The sequence below is a fragment of the Cynoglossus semilaevis genome, chromosome 10 (assembly GCF_000523025.1).
Source record: "Cynoglossus semilaevis isolate Cse_v1.0 chromosome 10, Cse_v1.0, whole genome shotgun sequence".
Taxonomy (NCBI): domain Eukaryota; kingdom Metazoa; phylum Chordata; class Actinopteri; order Pleuronectiformes; family Cynoglossidae; genus Cynoglossus; species Cynoglossus semilaevis.
The window spans coordinates 9,258,171-9,278,497 of NC_024316.1; the positions used below are offsets into that span (position 1 = coordinate 9,258,171).

Sequence of the window (20,327 nt, forward strand, 5' to 3'; positions counted from 1 at the left end):
CTCCCCCCCCCCCCCCCCCCCCCCTCCGGCCTCCATCACCACGGTCCCTCCCACCACCACACCTGCCACCACAGCTACAGCAGCAACAACAACAGCTGTGCTTCGGACAACCTCACCGTACATCACCCGCCGTCCACCAGGCACCACCCGCAGACCGTTTAACAGACGCACCACCACAACTGCCGCACCGGTTACCACACCACCAACCACCACGGCAGCTGAAACGACAACTGAGCTGCCTCCAGTGACTACCATCGCCCACTACAGGGGAAGAATTCATCACAAGCCCCAGAAGCCCTGTGACTCACACCCCTGTCTACATGGAGGAACCTGTGAGGACAGTGGAAATGACTTCAGTTGCAAGTGTCCGGCTGGACGAGGGGGCGCAGTGTGTGAAAAAGGTGTAACATGCAAAAATACACTATACTGTACAGTAATCTGACTTTGACATCTACCGTTTCCTTGTTTTGTTTCCACATCACTTTCTTCAAGTAAGTGATAGCAATTTAGTTGAAAAATGGGTTTATACTCCATTTTAACTTAAATTTAACCTAAACCAAAACCTTAAAATAAATAAATAAATGAAAGAGACTATCCTCGTAGGAGTTTACTATTTCAACAAAACCACTGGTGGCTCAGTTTGGCTTTCCATCGATTTTGCAGCAAAGATTTTAGGAGAGTGTGAGGAACACTTTATTTGTGGAGGACTTTTGAAGGACTGTACTCTGAATGCACAGCACACACAGGCTCACACACAGATGAAAACTGGTGGTTTTCTCAATTACCCCACGTTTGGATTTTTGCCAGTAAATTCAACTTCACTCTGCTGCATCTTAAGATAATTGAGACTAATGCTTTAATTAGAATAAGCTGGTCTTTGACTTTTGTTGGAGACTGGAGTGGTTCAATTAAAGCCACCCTTACACGCACAGACACGCGAACCTACTCCTTCAGATCAATCAATTTGTTACAGGAGTTCCATCAGCTGCTATTTACTGTTACAGATTGACTTTAGTAACATAAGGACATAAAGTAAAGTAAATTTAAAGAAACTAGCTTTTTGTCACATTTCAGTGGTTTGACAGCCCTTCCAACCATTCACATCAAATACAACTGACATGACACAACAGTGTAAAATCGCACATTAATCTCCTTTTCTTTTCATTCTTTCATAGTCATCAAGTATTTCATTCCGTCCTTCGGAGGCCAATCCTATTTGGCCTTCCCAACCATGAGCGCCTACCACACTGTCCGCATTGCCATGGAGTTCAGAGTGTCCGAGTCCAACGGCATCCTGCTCTATAATGGACAGGGAGGCAAGAAGGACTTCATCTCCCTGGCTCTGGTCAATGGCAGAGTGGAGCTGAAGTGAGTGTCGGCTTATTGTTACTTAGATGTGATGAATCTTTAATGATCCCCATGGGTCAGTGGGTCAGTGTAGTGACAGTACAGAGAGAGAGAGAGAGAGAAGATGAAAATAAAACGAGAGTGTGAGATAATGAAGTATGTAAAAAAAGAAAGAAAAGCAGCACAGACATTTTGACAGATTGGCAGGTTGATGTTCAAACTGATTTTATTTCATGGTGTAGGATCCTAGTGCTGTCTCCAGAAAACTAGAAAATAATTTGGAACAGGGGTCTAGACATACTGTAAGTTCAACTAGAGAAGTCGGTACTGGACAAACCGTCCATGTAGGGGTGTCCCTAATCCCTGATCCCTAATCCCTGTATCAGTAAAAATCAACTAACTCTCCATTTTTTATACAGGAACATAATTTAAATTAATAACTTTTATTTGTTTGTTGTCAGTTCATTGTAATTATTTCTCATTCTGTGGTTATTATTTAAATGTGCAAAAAAATGATAGACTGAATCTCTGCAGCAGAGGCCAGGATATTCCTAATTTACACAGGTCAACCTTCACAAATATTGGAAAATGTTCCATAATGCAGCTAAATATTGTATTTTAATAGCCCCTTCTTGCCAACAGTAATTGCTATGTATAATTAGTGTCATGGCCAGAATCAGCTCAAACATTTATCAGATTAGGACCAAATGGGACAGCAGGCGTTTCTCTACAGCAGGAAGATTACTGGTGTTCTAGGTTGATCCTGGGTTTTTCTGTATGGATATATTTCTATTTATATCAAATTATATTATATATTTATATATCTGTATGTATATTTGTTCTCCCTGTGTGTGGGTTAGGTCCAGGGGGCACTCTCAGTTGACTATAGATACAGCATGAAGCTGAATGGTTACTGCTGGGATTATCTCAACATGGATAGATTTATTAGGTTTATTATTGATATATTTTTCATGAAATCAATAGAAACACTTAGATATATCGAGGTTCACATCTTTTCTGACAGTGGAGAAAAGGTGAATAAAGTATTTCTTAAACAAAGGAAATGCACAAACAGCATGATATTTTCTCTTCTTTCTCTGCTGTTTTAAACCTGTTATTTTAAAGCATGTCATTTTAAAGAGGTTTAATTTTCCACAGTGATGCCCCAAAGTCCTTTAAATTCCACCCACCTTGGCCACATCGGACTTCTCTGTTCCTAGTTAAATCGATAGAAAACTAAACGAAATCATTAGTCACTTGTTCTTTCTAAAAGACGCCCTGCCTCCGTTTCAGAAACACAGCTGCGAGATTAGCCACGCACAGTGCTGTGAATCCAAGGAGTGCCTAAGAAGGACTAATTATCTGTGGCAGATAATTACTATCAGGTTGTGCTAAAACCATATGTGTGGGTGCACATGCACAGCAGCTAGTTCCTGTGACGCTAAAGCCTTTCTCTGCACAAAATCTCATTAGATAAAAGGTTGGATTAAAAAGGAGGGTGCGAAAGACATTCTTCACCGACTGCCTTATTCTGCTCACAAAGTTCATTATAGATTTGCTGAAGTCATTAATACCCTTAATAGCATGAAAAAAACACCAGCATAAAAGAAGGTATTTTATGAATTTGCATGAATGAACATCTAACAACTTTTCTCTGTCATTTCTCTCAGGTTCAACACCGGCTCCGGCACAGGGACTGTGGTCAGCAAGGTGCAAGTCAGCCAGGGCCGCTGGCATCAGCTGGTGGTGACACGCAATCGCCGAAATGCCATGCTGAGTGTAGACAATGAGCCACACATCGAAGGCCAGAGCCCCCAAGGCACTGAAGGCCTCAACCTGGACACTGACCTCTTCATTGGAGGAGTGCCCGAGGAAATTAAGCAGGAGTAAGAACTCCCACTGGCATTTATACATTAATATTGTTATTAAGATCGTAATCAGGGCATGAAATAAATGACACAGAAAGTCACTCAACTGTGAATTGTATTAACTATGGGATGAGCAAATTTTTTTTTTTTTTTTTTGCTTTTCATTTCATGTTGCATACAATAGTTTATTTCACCATACAGATAATTCACTTCAATTAATTCAGTGAACCCTGTGAATCTTTAGGGGAACATGAGCTTCACTGATTTATATTCAGAGACGCATTTCCATTTGAAATGACTTCAATTGTAACCCAGTCTTTTCAATTTGCTGATTTATTTTACAGTTTTTACAGTTTAATTTGAAACTTACAATAGTTTATATATATATATATATATATATATTATAGAGAGAGAGAGAGTTAAGTTACTAGTTACTTTGAGCATTAGGTGTAAGTGTTAGGTAAAAAAAACAGCAAAACTTTGACCTAAACAACATAGACATGCTCAGACAAATATATTTAAACCTCTTCTTGCTTCCTTTGAATTGACACATCTATCAAATTTTTACGGTTTTTAAATATGAATTACTAGGCTGATAGGTGTGACCCCTTATAAAGATCTAACTCTATTCCATTTTAACCCTCAGTGTCAAGGAAAGAATATCTGTGGACACAGGTCTGGTTGGCTGCATCCGACTGCTGGACGTCAACAACCGAGTTCTTAACCTGCAGGAGAACGGTGGCCACAGTCTGTACGGCAGCGGTGTGGGTGAATGTGGCAACAACCCCTGTCAGCCCAATCCATGTAAGAACAGCGGCTCATGTGAGGTCAAAGAGGCTGAGATGTTCCACTGCACTTGCAGCAAAGGATTCTGGGGTAAGAAGCCACCAGATTCCCTACTTCAGTAGTTTTTTTGTGTGTGTTTTAGTTGTGTATGTGTACTATATGACATGTATCTCATATTTCTATGTCCTTGTTTAGACCTTCCTAACATTTCCACCTCTTAGTCTGACAGCCTGATTTATCAGTGTAACTCCTGCCCAAACCCGAGCACTGGAGGACAGTTTGTAAACACAGCAAAAAATGACATGCTGAAGCAGAGAAAAAAAAACACCAAGACTTCCACCAAATGCTCAGTTATTGGCCTTTGGCCTCTCTCTTCTTCCACTTCCATTCCTCTTATTTTTCTCCCTGCAGCAGATGCCATCTAACAAGCAACTCTGAGAGAGAGAAAAAGTTAAGTTCAGAGACCATCGGGACCCAGTCAAGCGTGCCCCTCCCTCAATGTACTGCAGTTACTGCGGAAAGTTTCATACCAGAACCAAATAAATTGTCAGAGTTAACTTTTACGCCTGAGGAGCAAAGCTTTTTATACTCAAACATCTCCAGGTTCTCCTGAAAGAGCAATTTTCTTTGAAGGTAAAATGTGGATCAATATAGCATCATGTGTCACTATTATTACCCTTCATATAGTCAGTACCTTTACAGTTTGTTCTTAGTGAGATGCTGGAAAAGACGGTTCTCTGCTGTGAAGCAGCAATGCTGTGATCAAACGTGTCTCTGCGACATCGTGGTAATGAGATTTGGACCAGCGGCTGCAGACTCACATTCATTTTGTCATCATGTTAATTTACAAAGTGCACGAGTTGTCAGCGCGGTGGAGGGCGTTGAGGATTACAGAAAAAGAGAAGAAATAAAGAGAGAGACAAAGGGAATAACAGGGTACTAGTCATAGGGTGATTCAGCACAGTGACGTCAGAAAGGTTGGATAAATCCAGGGGGTGAGAGCAAATGAAGAGTTAAAAAGGTGCAAGAGCAGGAGGTGATGTATGAAATAAGAGCTGTAGGAGAGAGGAGGATAAAAGAGATGGAGGAAATAAACAGGGGGTCCCTGTGAGCGCAGTAGGGACGAGTTTCATTAAAGTGCTCTCCTCACCACAGGCTCCGACTGCCAAAGTAATGACGAGGGAATTTAAATGGGCCGTGGCAGAGGGCAAAACCATCACCCACCAGATTATCCTGGGCTGGAGATGGTCAAAGCCAAGGAGGCACCTGTACTTCTTAATAAGGACGTAGATTTTTATTTTTTTAAATTGCATTTTAAAAATGACCTTTATTACAAAATAAGTTGTGTTCTTCTTCGTCTTGTTTTCTTCTAAATTATGGGTGAAGCTACAATTTTTATAATAGTAGCTTCAGCAGTGTAGAAATAGCTACGAGTCAACTGTCCACAACTCTACAGTATATTATTGAACCACAAACTCTTTTAGCGCCACCTTGAGTCTCCACTGTGTCTTCTGCTTTCTTAGGTGAAAAAAACAACAAGGAAAGTATTATGTTTGTAAATTCTGTGAATATGTTTTTTATCATGATGGATTGTTCTGTGTCCAGGTCCAACTTGTGCTGATGTCCATGACCCTTGTGTGCCAAACCGATGCCATCCATCCTCACAATGCCAGGTGCTTCCAGAAGGGGGCTACAAATGCGAGTGCCCCATGGGTCGTGAAGGAAAACACTGTGAAAAAGGTAATCTGACTAACAACTGCATGTTGTGAGTTAATCCTAATCACTCGGTGACTTAGATGCTCTTTAAGAAAACAGATCCAGTTTTACGATACTGTATTAAGATCTGCCTTATAACAATTATTCCTCCACTTGCACATCAAAAGCATGAAGAGTAAGGTGGCCTCGTTGGGGGCCAGGGATTGGTGCGTTTCAGGAGGTTTCAAGTAGAACTGAGGAAGATGATTGGTCCCCTCGGACCTTCCCCCACACTGACTCAGCTGGGCTTGTTAGCTGTTAAGTGGCGTGGAGTCTGCGGTCCTTCTCTCCTCCCTGCCTCGCCGCCCACAGGTCTTATGTTAAAACCTGTTTGTTGTTGTTTATCTCTGTACATGGCAGAGCCAATGCTCAGCTGGGGAACAGGAAAGAGCAGAGCACAGCTGGTGTCTGAGTTTATAATTAGCACTTTTGTCGCTAACCTCTACCAGAATACATTCGCATTCAACGTTAAGTCAACCAACAGTGACATCTGAACACATACTGATTAATGATTAAACATAGTTTTAGGTTAAAAAGGTTAATAAAAAATTCCTAGATGAAGCTCTAACTTTAGATTCCAAGGCTAGGGTCAGGGTTGGGGTTAGGATAAGGAGAATAACAAATGCACCTCATGACAGACATATGTGCCAACAGTTAATTACAGCAAGAAAGGCCAAGGTTATCCCCCCCAACCACCACCACCACCTGCTGGGTACTGAGTGTGTAGCAGCAACTGACCTCTGTGGGGCCGTACACCTCTGACCACCTTGGGAGGTATAATTAGACCATATTTTCTTTTTTTTTATTGTCATGAAAACACAGTTACTGTTTCTAACACGGAGTTGACACCTGCCATGAGCAAAAACCTATTAAACAAGAAACATTCATTCTTTCACCACTGGGAATTGCAAATAGCTGATTCGGAGTACCCTCCTTCCACGCCCCCAACTCCCAGTTAAGGGGGTGATTAGAGCAAACTGAGGTGAACCTAGATCAATGCTGTGTGAGCGAGGGCATCTCATTCCAAAAAAGGCTGTTTTTTCCTTAGGAATCAATGCAATGACTAATCGCATCAGTCCTCCCCGTCCGTGATGATTAATGTGAGCGTCATTCAGCCACAGTGTCAGCCCCCAGACAAGAGCTCACAGATAAGGCAGCAGCCGGGCGGACGTACCCTTTGAGGGCTGCACTGAGAACAGTAAAAAGACAGGTAGCTTATAGCCCTCTCATCACAGGCCAGGAGGTGAATTAACAATAATATAGTGTGTATCTGCATGTGTTCATCTGAGGCCTGGTCTCTGTCCCAGTGCTCACTGTTGTAAAAACAAAACACAAAACACAGTCAGGGCTTTTTTCAACAGTGTTGTGCTGATATTCCTCAATGTCAGTATAAGTCATTGCAATTTTGTAATAAGACCAGAGTCTCTTAGATTAAGCCAAGCCCTACAAAGTAACTGCAGTGGAGAATTTGAATTCCAACAATGTTTTATATTCCTCCCTGAAGCTGTGTTAACTCGGGGTCCAGGTTTGATTGCAGCCACAAATATAGTCGCAGGCCCACCGTTAATTCCAGGCAGCTTTGTTTAGATACTTCTTTGCATTATATTGCTTTTATATATTATGTAGCAAGTAATCATTGCAAGGCGGTGTTTTCAGTGCAAGAGCCTTTATGTCAAAGACTCTCCTAAAAACCCCTATCGCTGTCAGCCACCTCTCCCCTTAAAACTTCAAATACACCAACACGCCTGTTGAGCCATTTCTTCTTTTCCTTACAATCCTGCCTGTTTGCACTTTGTCTTTTCTGAACAGATTTAGCACATAGTCGCTTACTTGAAGGTCCACTATTGCACGAAAGCCTGAGTGCTGTCCCTCTGCTGCAAATCACTTCATATAAAAGCGTGTTCCAAAGGAGTAAATGTCAACGCTTCACTGTTCACCGCAGCTATGGCAGTTCAACTTTTGGAAATATCGACTCGTACGTCGTGTGGATTTTCCCAGTCACTCTCTCTTTCCAATCTGCAGACCTCTGGTGACTTATCGATCATCTGGCTTTAATTTTGAGCTGAGAGTGAAACAGAGATACACCCCCCCATCCTCCACCGCCTTCACACTCTTTTGTAACAAACTACTTTCTGAGCAGATTTGTTGCTCTAACACTTTATTGCACAATGTTTCTCTGCAGTGTTGTGTTCCGTCATCATTAGCAATCTTCTGCAAAATAGCTAATTAGCTTTGTCATCTCCCTCTGCCTTTTCCCATCCCGTCTCCACTCAGCTAATCTCAGTCAATTACAAATTAAAAGCCTTCTTGTTAGCTATGTACGTGTCACTTTGTATCTATAAATACATCTCTATGCAGAACATTCACAATACTGTCTCAGAGTTGGAGTGATTTTGTACACAACACCTTAAAGACACACACACACACGGCCTCCTCCTCCAGAGCCTGTTCTAATCACCTGGGAAGCAGGACAGTCTCATGTAGACCCAGTAACGATGAGATTAATTGGTAAAAAAGAAATCTCCCTGCCAAAGTACAATGACTACATTATTTCATGGGTCATGGCCTCAGTGTTGACCCTGTGTGTCTTCAAAGGTTCTTTGTCACTGTGGCAGAAATGTGAAAGCATTTTGACATACGGGTTTGTATTTTTTATGTTTATTCTGGGGTTTTGTTTTTTTTTTGGTTTCTGTCAAAAAAAAAACTCTAATCTTGTCCATGGAAACACAAATCCTTCTCTTTCCATAAAGCTGATGTGTTCCTGGAATTCTGATGCTGTCAGCACCAAAAGTGGGGCTGGAGGATGATGGAGTCTTTGTTCTTTTTGCAGTTACTGAGAGGAGAGGGGCTTACATGCCACAATTCAACAGAGACTCATACCTGGAGCTGAAGGGACTTCATCTCTACGGACATGATCTGCGGTAAATCCCATGTCGCTGCATAAAAGTCACAACAGACAAGTGAATCGCTGTATCTGCTGCTCATAACGTATGCACGGTGCGGGTTTCTGTTACGTGTGCAAGGAATTTCTCATCTTAAAGCCTGAGCTGAATTGACAAGGAGACCTATGAAATTATGCTATTTTTACATTATCTTGTGGAATAGAATGTGTGTGTCTCAGTACCAGAATTTTTTTTCTTGGAATTGAAACTCTTTTTGTTTGTGCAGAGTACTGTATGTTATGTAAATGTGCCTTCCAGTGTTTGAAAAAGGCACAAACAAGTAGTTACTTTGAAGCCACTTGAATGAGTTCTGGCTGCATAATCTGACGTTGTTTTTTGCTGTAAACTGTAGCCAAAAGCTGAGTATGACTGTGGTTCTCATGGCCAACGACTCCAACGGCGTGATCTTCTACAACGGCCAAAAGTCTGACGGTAAAGGAGACTTTATCTCACTGGCTCTAAACAATGGAATCCTGGAGTTCCGCTATGACCTGGGCAAGGGTCCTGCAATCATCCGGTGAGTACGTAGAGTAGAGGAGAATTTTTGAAACAAATATTTTGACAGCTTTTAATGTTAAACTATGTGTGTTCCCATCATAAGCCTCAGATATGAGTGTCTGTGTCTGTTATTAATTTAGGAGTAGAGAACCGCTCCAGCTACATGTTTGGAACACCATTAACCTGGAGCGCTCCAACCGCAAGGGAGAGATCATGGTCAACAAAAAGGACCCAGTCCAAGGGGAGGCGCCGGTGAGTACTACTGACTAACTAAGAACCTTTGAATGGTTAACCTGCTATATTGACGACGCTCCGATCTGCTTGGGCTTGTTGGTGTTGTATATGCTTTGTATGTGTGATCATCTCGGTGCGCTGATCATCTGAATGCTGCAGAGTTGATCGTCTTTCTGCCCCATGCGTAATTAACTCAGAACAAATAAAACAGAAAGTCTACAATGTGGAAGGTCCAGACTGAAAAGCTGTTGTAAAACCTATGCCTTTAGTTCAAGTTATTTAAAGGAAGAAAATAACTCTCTGCTCTTTGCTGACATTTTGGAGATTATTCTTTTTGTGAGGCAAGAAGTGGCATTAACTTCTGGTGTACAGACAGTTTTATAAATGGCAGATAAAGGCGATAGCAGCAGGAACAGGAACGGCAGCAGCAGCAAATTAATGAAACTCCTCCGCTCCACGTCCACACCAATAAATGCTGGAGTTTGTTTCCAGATGAAGGAGATATAATAGGCTGATGAGCCTGTTTCTCGTCCAATTATATTAAGCAATGCAATTTGTGGTAACAAAAACAAACTGTGTCAATTCCTTCAGACGCAGCATTGTTCTTGATATACATACAGTATATCTGCCTCCCCCTCGCTCTGTCATCGTCCACACTGGTTATTATGTTTTGCTCCAGCAAAACAGACAGAAAATCTTTCTTAAAAGAGCAGAGCCAGGCAAAAGCAAGGACCAGAGGAAGGCAGGGGGAGGGAGAGGGTTGAGCTGAGAGTAGATGTGAAGCTCTGCACAGAAATCCCTTCTAGTGCAGCTCTCAGCTAATTCTCGCCCACTCATTGTTTAAGGACTTACAGCCAGCTTTACACATATTCTGATAGGACAAAGCAGGACTCACTTTTTTATCATATCAAGTATAATTGTGCCTGTCATTGTCATAAAGTATTCTCCATCGAGGCACATACACACATACATACACAGAGAGGAAGTAAAAGTTCACTCACCTTAAAGTCAAAGGCAAAGTTAGTGTTTGAAGTTTAATGGAGTGGCTTAACTGAGTCATAAGAGAATTTTTTTCCTTTTCTTTTCCTCTTAACTTATCACCACCGTCTTCTAGGCTTTTTATCCTAAAATCATCCCAACATGGAAATTAGTTCACATCTTAAAATGCTTTACAGAACTCTCTAACAAAGGGTCCTCAAACTCAAATGAGCCGAGGTCCATCACTTCCTTGGAGGGCCACATCAGTGTTTGGTATTCAATTAAAATATAAAAAAAAGGATATTTTAGAAAAAGTTTTTTTTTGTTGGATATAAATACCCTATAATATAATAATATAATATAATAATATTGCAAACAGACAGGGATTTTGTTCTAAAATGACCAACTGAAGCATTTTAATAATTGGAAAAAAAAATTGAAAATTGGAGACCACTGGACTACCATCACTGCTTTGTTATGGGAATAGTAACTGTATAAGTCTGAAGACTTTGAATAGGTGGGGATAACAAATTTTAGTTTAAAAAAGGAGCATCAACCAAAGGCTGAAGACAATGCAGCTCAGGTGTGCATGAGCAGAAATTCTACAAAGTTAGAAAAAAAGTAGTAACTGGTTAGTTACTCAGTTCTTAAACAACTACAGATTGTAGTTATTGTTTATTTACCCATGTATAAACTTGCCACTTGCTAATTCTGTAGGATGTCAATCCATGTTCAACAACAACATTTTTTCATTTTTAAAGAAAAGGATTTTGTGCATTATGAAAATGAAAATATTTGTGAAAGGTGACCAACTGTGGTAATGGGGTGTGTACTGCTATAAAAGATACACGTGTTCAAACAATCCAACTCCTAACACCTTTTCCTGAGCAACAGAAGTCTGTGTTTAGTATTTGATGAAGTGTTTTTATCCTCAGTCTCCTCCAAGTTGTTTTTTTTCTTCACTTATCTTAATGACACCATCTGCTTCCTGCGTGGCCTTCACAGGCTTGTTATCTTTATGCATTTACTGTTTTTAGTCTAAACAGACGCTCGCACAGCCCTGCAGTCGTATGTGTTTGTCTATAGCATAGATCAGATAAGTGCATGTCAGTACGGTAAAGTGGGTTATTGCATGTTTGAAACGGTCTCACCTCACCTGCCTGTTCACCCACAGGTGTGTGTCTGTGTATGAATGTGTGTATTTTTGCTCTCGCCTCCTGCAGCTCAGCATGCTCTTCTGCACAGATACTTACTTCTCTTCCTCTAATAACTCTCTTCCCTTCCTATTTTCTGTCCCTCTATGCGCTGTGCTGTCTGGAAATAAGAAATCACGCAAGGTAATGCGACAAGTCCGAGTCACACTTTAGCCCATATTTCATTTGAGTCGTTCACTGTGTCCTCTCACCTTCATCTCACACACAACAGCACTGAAAAAAATTGTACTTCAGCAGTGTGCCTGGCAACTTAAAAGCTAGCAGTTATGTAGACAAAAAAGTTTGCAATTTTATCAGCTCACACACACACATACACACACACGGCACTGAAGTGGATATGCTCCTAAAGAACAGGGATTGGCTTTCACCTCGCTCCATCTGCTGTGGGGGTGGAAGGGTAGTGGGAAGGTGGGAGGGAAGGAGGCGGTCGTCTTTGTGACGACCATTGTTTTTAGCCACAAAGAAACGTCTTTATTAGTGTAGTGTAGGCGGCGATATCTCACCACTGTCGCGTGGCCGCCCAAAAGTGAGAGCGAAAACGCAGAAAGTGAGAGAGGTGGGGAAGAAATAGACTGTATAAGAAGCTGAGGTGCCAAGCCAAGCTGGGCTGTTCTTTTGTCATCTGCTCTCACTTCCACAGCAATCAGGACGAATTCTTCATCATATCATTAAGCCGTTCACTCTTTCACCCACTCACTGGCCCATAACACCAAACAACGCTCACTCTGACCAGCAGTCGCTCCAAGGCAATAGCTGTCCTCTGTCATACAATGTGGAGGAAAAAAACAACACTAAGGCTGCCACTTATTAAACTCCTGACTGAACAAATATTACAGAAAATGCCAGACCTTTAAAATTGTTCCAAGATCTATCGTGTTCCACCCAGAACACACGCCCACAACCTCTGTTTGCAGATGATTCTTCATATTTTTTCGTAATTGCTAGCAAGCAGTGAGGTTGTTCTTGAGCAGACACAGAGACATAAAAAAATATCAGGAAAGGCTAACCAGAGCAATGTTATGTTGGACTATCTATCCACTTTTAGAGCCGCTGTGCTAACAGATATGCTAAAAGACTAATGCTAACAGTGTGCTTGTGTGATGATGAGTTGACATGAGGTCAGGGCCGAGACGACAAGTTTGTGACTGGAGACAACACTTTGTTTTGGGAGTTTTTAGCTATGATTACAGTACAAAAGTGTTTGTATCAAATGTGACAACAATAGACACATGCTATACTTGTAATGTGTCTGCCAAAGGAACACATAGAACTGGAACTGGTGCTAGTTACTCCTAGCTGACTCTGTTCTACTAAAAAAGAGCCAGGAAACATCAGCACTTTCACCGGTCTACTTCATATGGTGACACCTGTGCACACAGAGCTCAGGCTCACGGCGAAAGGCAAGTCATAACAATAAAATGTCAGCCTTGATTGGTCGGTTTTACAGCCGCATTAACACCGACACTAATCAACCAACATACTTTATTCCTTTCCAACTTTTAATGAAAAAAGTGACAGCCATAAAAAACAGCATGCACCTACCCATACCATGATATTTCACTTCAGAATCATATCACTGTCTCTGTGCAGAAATCCACTTTCTTGTCTCTGCCAAGAATATTATATATACATACATCAAGATTATAATATGATATTACACATCAATAATACATGTAAGACAAGAACAGGAACTGCTCTACTGTGTGTACTGGGTACTCTGCAGTGACTTGAAGTAAAGAGGAAAACAGTGAGGAGATTGTGGCATCCGATGCCATAACACAGTCTACACACAATCAACTTTCTGAAAAGCCTAAAGGCAGCAGCCAGAGCCTGGTGCAGCAGCTTCAGCCGAGGTCTTCACCTCGTCTCAGCTGGAGATGCTTCAAGGTGCAGTGACACAGCCCTAGGCTTCAGCAAAGCACCGCTGCCTCCTGCACTTCAAATCCCATCCTAAATAATGTCAGAGGTGGTGCCAGGGCTCGCCTGCACAAACCCTGTTTATTTGGCTCCTTCCATCATTTTTCCAGCAATTAACTCCACTTTACCCCTCTGGCAATTACTGCCCTACATAAAATAAAGATCATTAATTCTATCCCTCCTTCGTTTGGCTCTTTCACGCAAAGTGAGGAAGTGACACCTTGCTGATGCAAAGCAATTGTCCCAAAAGGTTTGGTGGAAAGAATCAAATTTCATAGCAGTCTCCGGCGCAAATGAATTGCAATTAATGTTCCGCTGCACTAAACAGTTTAAAAGGTTGGTGCTTATAATCAGCAGTTCATTACAGATGTCTGTTAAAAAAAAAGTCCATATCTCAAGTCCAGCCACCTCCTGATTTCCCTTTGTAGTTTCGCTTTTATGTCTAACAGATAGGATGGATAATTGACCCGTCTCTCTGAGAAACACAGAATCAATTATATTGTAATGTATCAAACGGACTGAAATAGAGGGAAGGCAGGAGGAAGCAGTAAAAGTGTCTGCTGCCAACAGTATGGATAAATCTCACTTTTAATGTGACGATCAATGTGGCAGTGGCATGTCTGCAAATGTAGCATATGAATCTCACTCTTGATTGCCTCAGCTAAAAAGATACAACTTATTTCAGGCTCTCTGCAGACAAAGTAACTCAAACCATAAACTATTGCGCACTAATTAAAAATGTAGGAATGAACGGTCAAACTCCGAGTTTTCAACAGAACTGCTTAACGTTGTTTCACCTGCGCCGTGCCTTCTCTCATCAGAACCTGCACGTAGATCTGAACCTAAAGGAGTCACTGTACGTCGGTGGAGCTCCTGACTACAGCCGCATAGCACGAGCTGCGGCTCTCACCGACGGCTTCAAAGGAACCATCCAGAAGGTAAACATTTACGAGCCGGTACTTTTTGATGGAGTGTGTTCTGTTGTGTTTTATGCTAATGGCACTGCAGCATGTTATTTTAAAGGACCCCTCGGCCGCTTCACAGTGAGACGGAAAAGTCAAAGGAGAAGTTATTAGCTGTCCAACTGTCACCGTGCAAACCACAACATTTGCATTCCTTGTCATTATAAGCTCACACAGTGATGGGCGGTGGCTTTTCTCATTTGGATTAGCATGCACTAAGAATAGAATGAACATTTTGAAGCCCCTCCGTTTCTCTTCTTCTCAGATCTTTCTCTGACAGTCCTCCAGATTTTTTTTTTTTTCTCCCCTCTGCATTCCAGTAAAAAGCTCATCTGAGGGCCAAAAATAACTCGGCAGAACAAAGGCTGGATCCTTCTGTTTATGCAAACTTGTCATTAGTTCTCTTCTGCAAACTTCCCCATGACAGTTTAGGAACAAATCAAAAAGTAACTTGGCTGTTTGTCTTACTGGGCCTACGAGGATTAGTTAATTATGAGGAGGTCTGTATGTGTTCTCACTTTGATGTACTATTTAACATGTGTGTTGCACTGATGACTCATTTCTGTGGCGTTTTCTTATGCTGGTGCTGCTTTGACAGTCGTCTTCAGGGACAAGATGTTAATTTAATCATATGGGGTTTTTTTACCCTAATCAGTTATTTGTCAGTGTTGTCGTAATTATCATTAAAAATTAAAACACGACATCACAGGAAAACAGCCCAGAGTATAAACAAATACATATTTAAGACAGATCATTTGCTATATCTCATTTGCAGAGAAAAAAACATAGACATAAAGGAAAAATGATCCTCAAAGTATCTAGACAAAATTTGAAAGCTAGAAACTATGGTAATTTAATACAATCACATAAACACAAATAAACCTGTCAGTTTAAATTTCTTACTTTAACAGTTCCATGGCCTTGGTGGAATATAAAATATAACCTGTTTTAACTATATATTAGATGATGTGTAAGGTGTAATATGGTGGTATACATTACATTACCATCACCAATAACATTTAATCAAATTACATTTTCACTCCTCAGAAAATAACAGCAAATGGCCATTTTACGTTTTTTTTGTTCTTGTGTTAATTTCACGTTAAGAAATCACCCAGATCAACTGATGACATTACACAGCTGCTTGCATATTGGCAAGTCACAAAGAAATAGTAACATGACCTTTGCAAAAGCACTGGAGGCCTATTTAACTGTGCATTTTACTGCTCTCAGATCATACTGATGGGTACACCCATCCTGAAAGAGGAGAACGCGCTGCGCTCCAGCAATGTCGCCATGTTCCAGGAACACCCGTGTGCCCAGGAGCCCTGCCACAATGGAGGTCACTGCAACCCTCATCTGGACACCTACGAGTGCGTCTGCCTCAGCGGTTTCTCAGGCGGACACTGTCAAAACAGTGAGTATTACTTTCTGTCCTGGTGATGTCACTGGTGATGTCACTGGTGATAACTGAAGACCATTTATTATATATGGTCTAAACACATTGACATCAAATTCATCAGTAATGCCGATGCCAGTGGCTAATAGTACCTGTTGGCTTGACATTGACCTGTTAATGGCTGTGCATAATTGCTCTTGGTTATTACAAGTGTACACACTGTTCTATTTCCACATTCAACATTTGCTGTTATATCTGGCAGCATTTTTAGTGTGCATGAGTGAAGCATGAGTGGGAATGAGATCACATGACGCTGTATGTAATTCTGTTTCTGGACCTTTTTTGGAGGCAGTGCAGTAATGGACTGCTTTTCACAAAACCACATTTCAGGAAATGAAAATTAAATAAGGAATTAAATTGGACCAGGTTGAATCCGTTTTCTTATAAATATGATTTGCGTCCTGTTCTGACTGAACGTAATAACTGCAGCAGTTTGGTTTTATTCAGTCAGGTGCTCCACGTCGATCTGATTCTCTTCTTCACGGTGCACCAGCCTTTTTAATCAGGAGACTGGGCTCCATGCAGACCATTTAAACAAATACAATCTTGCCTACAAGGCTAAATAATATATGGCACAGTCGTTTCTTACAAGCAAAGGCTGAGCTTTTGGTGGACTTTATCCTGTAGCCAATCTTGTCATTTAATTCAATACTATAATTGAGAATACTCCATATTCATTTGTTTTCAGTAAAATATATTGTTTACTTTTTATTAATATGAACTGTTTTTTCCATGTTCTTAATTATTGATCAAATAGTTTTCATTCTGTTCTGTAAGGCTTTCCAAGCAGGGCAGCAGCTTTGATAAAGACGTCACATGAATATTCATGAAATGCTCTTTTCACGAGTTGCACATCCCTTTCATCAGCGTCACGTCGCTCTGTCAGGCACATGCTCTCTCTGGTCTGATGTGTCTTACATTTTCAGCCTCAGCCTTCGCCATTAACCTTGTGCCTGGACAGCTCTGGCTTTCACATTAATTAAAAGTACAACCGCACCAGTATCTCCCCTCTGTCCGGTTTGCTCGCACTCCATTAGCTACAGCCATGATAACCAAACCCTCTGTCTTATCGATTAGGTGATGTCATCCTCTTCCCCTCACCCTCTCTTTTTTTTATCTCCAGCCATTTATGAGAAGTCTGCTGGAGAAACTGAGGCCATCGCCTTTGACGGGAGGACGTTTATCGAATATCACAATGCTGTTACAAAGAGGTAAGGAAAAGGACAAAGGAAAAAAATCTTCATCAATTCAGCTTGGTCTTTCTTCAACTGCAGCATAGCTATTAGCCAAATATCCCTGGTTCTATCTGTGCTGTCCCTTGGTAAGCTGTGATGACACTTGATGATATCATCAGTGCCTGCGCTGCAGGGTGAACCAGACACTTAGCTAATAGCTTATCCCTGGTGTCTGTAGCAGTCCTACTCTTCTCTTGACAGGATGTCAGTAATTAGCAACACACTTAGCACTCTGTGTTGCCCTGAGCATGCTCAGTTAGCCCCATAGTCTACTGCCTTTACACCAGCACTGCACAATGAGTACACATGTATGATTAAACCTCTATCTATTCTTCTCCAAATGCATGAGTGCTTTTCCACAATTAGCCATTAAAATTACACTGGTGGTGTTTAACACCATGCAGATGATATAAATCTGAAAAGTTAAAAAAAAAGTACCATAAAAAGTGAACCTGTAGTTTGGCAGGAGTTCACCATCAGGTTGCCATCAAGGAAAATGTGTTTGTTAACAACCCAAGTGACTGAGCGGAAACATGAGTTTATATCTATATTTCTGTCCCTCAGCTTTTTACACAAACACACAAAGGTGAAAATGTGAGTCACAGCTCAAAGATGATCCCACCCAAAAGAGACACACAATTTAAATCAGCATTTACAAAATCACTTTTACCAATAGTCACAGATACTGTAATTACAGGTATTTGTTTTTGAGCAGATAATAAAACTTTATTTGCCATTAGCATATGCTGTCATTTTGGCAGTTCTCTTGCAGCAAGCTCGTAAGCAACAATAACATTCACCGCTTTTTTTATTCAATATGTTTAGTAAATATGTTTTACAAATAAAATGTAAACCTTTATTTCCAGTAAACGTGTTATTTAAGGCCAAGACAGTTAGCCTGTGGCTAAGCTTATTAGCCAAGATTTCACTGCTCTGTGTATTTTATTAATTGTGCCTTTTACAAAAACTGACGTTTGAATTGAATTACACATGAAAACTATACTTTTGCTGTCAAGTGTGAACAACGGTGTCGATGCGAAGGGACATGTTCACAAGATCACCCTCAACCACCAGTTTAGTCCCACAGAAACAGTATTCCAGTATAAATGTGTGTGTGTGTCTTTATGTTGTCCTCGTTTGGTCCACCTGTGATCAGATCAATCTTCAAGTTGCTTGTCCTGTCCTGAGGCCTGACCTCACATGTCCTTGTCCTCACTTGTCTTGTCTCATGTAAATGTCCTTACTGTCTTTCCTTTCCACTCAAGCCAACTGACCAATGAGATCCCAGAGTAAGTAGACATTTCAAGCTGGTGTTCGCCCAGCTTCAGATAAAGCCCAACTAACAACAACAACAAGGCCATTTTTAAATAATTAACCCAATGAAATGAATAAGATGTTGGAAGTTTCCTGTCATTTTTTTTACCACACCGAGATTAGCAGGTCTTAACATATGCGCTCCATGACCACACTTTATTTTTACAGATTTCATTATTTGAAATACCTTTTGCAGCATCATTAGATTATTTCTTTTCCCCCAGTGCTAAGGGAAGCATGAATGAGTGCATGATAAGCATTGTGCTCACCCCCCAGAGGAAAATGAATTGCTGCCCTAAGAATGTTCAATATTTTATGCATGGTTGTAACTGGTTCATAAACAAAATGAATAGCCATGCGCTTTTCACTGAGTGGCATTATCACTTATGAGAAAATGAATGAGACCCCTTGAAAAGTGCATAACGAAGATATGCTAAATACCCTTTAGCCTAATTCCTGCGGCTGGAGTTTCTGCTTGGGGAAACCCTGAGTCATAACTTACTTTTTAAGGCTTTTTCTTTTCTGCTTGTTAGCGCGGTAAGTATAAAAATATCCCACAAAGCAGTCAAGCGGATTTCAGATCAGATTCAGATCTGAGGCTTCAGCCTAAAACTTCACTCCTGAACAGTTAATGCCATGGCTTCTGACTGTTCATTTTTGCCACGTCTCTAACTGTAATCATGAATAATTTCCGACTAGGTCGCACAGAGAGGCTGTGAATAGTTAATCACAGGTTTTGTCTCTCTTTGTAGAGGAGACCTCCAATTGAGATCCCTCTGCAGTGTGTAGCCACGGGCATCAATCACACTTAGCAGGAGGGGACAGTGGTCCTTAGGGCCACACTGTCGCCGGTTAAATGGATGTAACACTTACTGAGAGCCAAAATAAACACAAATCCCAGCAACACACAGCCAGGTTGCAGCACTCTGAATGTGCTCAGGTCAATCTTACGAGATTTTACTCTGTTATGAAATGCATAATTTTTTTCAGAGGCCGTTGAGAGAGTGGTGGAGGCCAGCAGTGTCAAACGCTCACCTTGGGTTAATGTGTGTGTTACTATTTAAAGCACCCTTTGGTCTCCCCTCCTTCACCTCTCCACCCTAATCTGGGAGCGTGGGTCGATTTTGCTCAAGCGCCATAATTCCAGTGACAAATCATATCGGGCCATGACTCTCAGCTGATGTGGTGCCTGACCCCATTTTTTTGACAATTTGCCAATTTTCTCTCATTCGCTGCTTTCATCTCTAGACAAAAAGTAATTGCTACTCCACCGTAGCGTGCTGCATCATAAATATAAAGCAGTTCTTCAATAATTGGATGCTGAATGAAAGTGGCTTAGTATTGGTGTGTATACAGACCATTAATGTACTAAATCTTGATGATTATTCTTTAAAAAAAATGAGAGCACCAAAGGCATTTTTGGAGCATCAATCATTCATCCTGATCTAAGTGGTTCTCTCGGGAGCCTCCTTTTATGGTTTCCATGTGATCAGGACTAACCATGCGCTTCCAGTGATCACACGGAAGTTATGGACCCCTTGACAAGGTCAATATTAGTGCAGGGCAGACAAGTTACGTCAAGTGTAGCTTCACATTCAAAATGGATCTCTGTGAGTCACACAGTGAGCTCACGAATCATCCTCTTCCTCTTCCTCCCCCTCCCCCTCCTCCTCCTCCTCCCCCTTTTCTTTTTTTCCTCTGGCCTCTTGCGCTTACACTGCATGCCGTTGACTTTCTCCCCTGCTCCCCTAAGTCCTGAGTCTCTGGAGAATCCAGCCGACCAGAGGTGAGTCTCTCCAAATTTTCCAACATCGATGC

The 20,327-nt window shown here is 41.3% G+C and overlaps 1 protein-coding gene across 1 annotated transcript in view; it reads left to right on the forward strand.

Annotated features, from left to right (window-relative positions):
• Positions 1-20,327, forward strand: part of agrn (agrin) — a 252,515-nt gene that overhangs the window by 222,274 nt on the left and 9,914 nt on the right. The window contains exons 24-34 of the mRNA XM_025059195.1: positions 166-401; positions 1,176-1,368; positions 3,018-3,233; positions 3,862-4,091; positions 5,607-5,741; positions 8,587-8,677; positions 9,051-9,215; positions 9,337-9,448; positions 14,361-14,477; positions 15,735-15,918; positions 17,084-17,171. Of these exons, the coding sequence (XP_024914963.1) occupies positions 166-401; positions 1,176-1,368; positions 3,018-3,233; positions 3,862-4,091; positions 5,607-5,741; positions 8,587-8,677; positions 9,051-9,215; positions 9,337-9,448; positions 14,361-14,477; positions 15,735-15,918; positions 17,084-17,171 (1,767 nt within the window). The remainder of the gene's footprint in view (positions 1-165; positions 402-1,175; positions 1,369-3,017; positions 3,234-3,861; positions 4,092-5,606; positions 5,742-8,586; positions 8,678-9,050; positions 9,216-9,336; positions 9,449-14,360; positions 14,478-15,734; positions 15,919-17,083; positions 17,172-20,327) is intronic.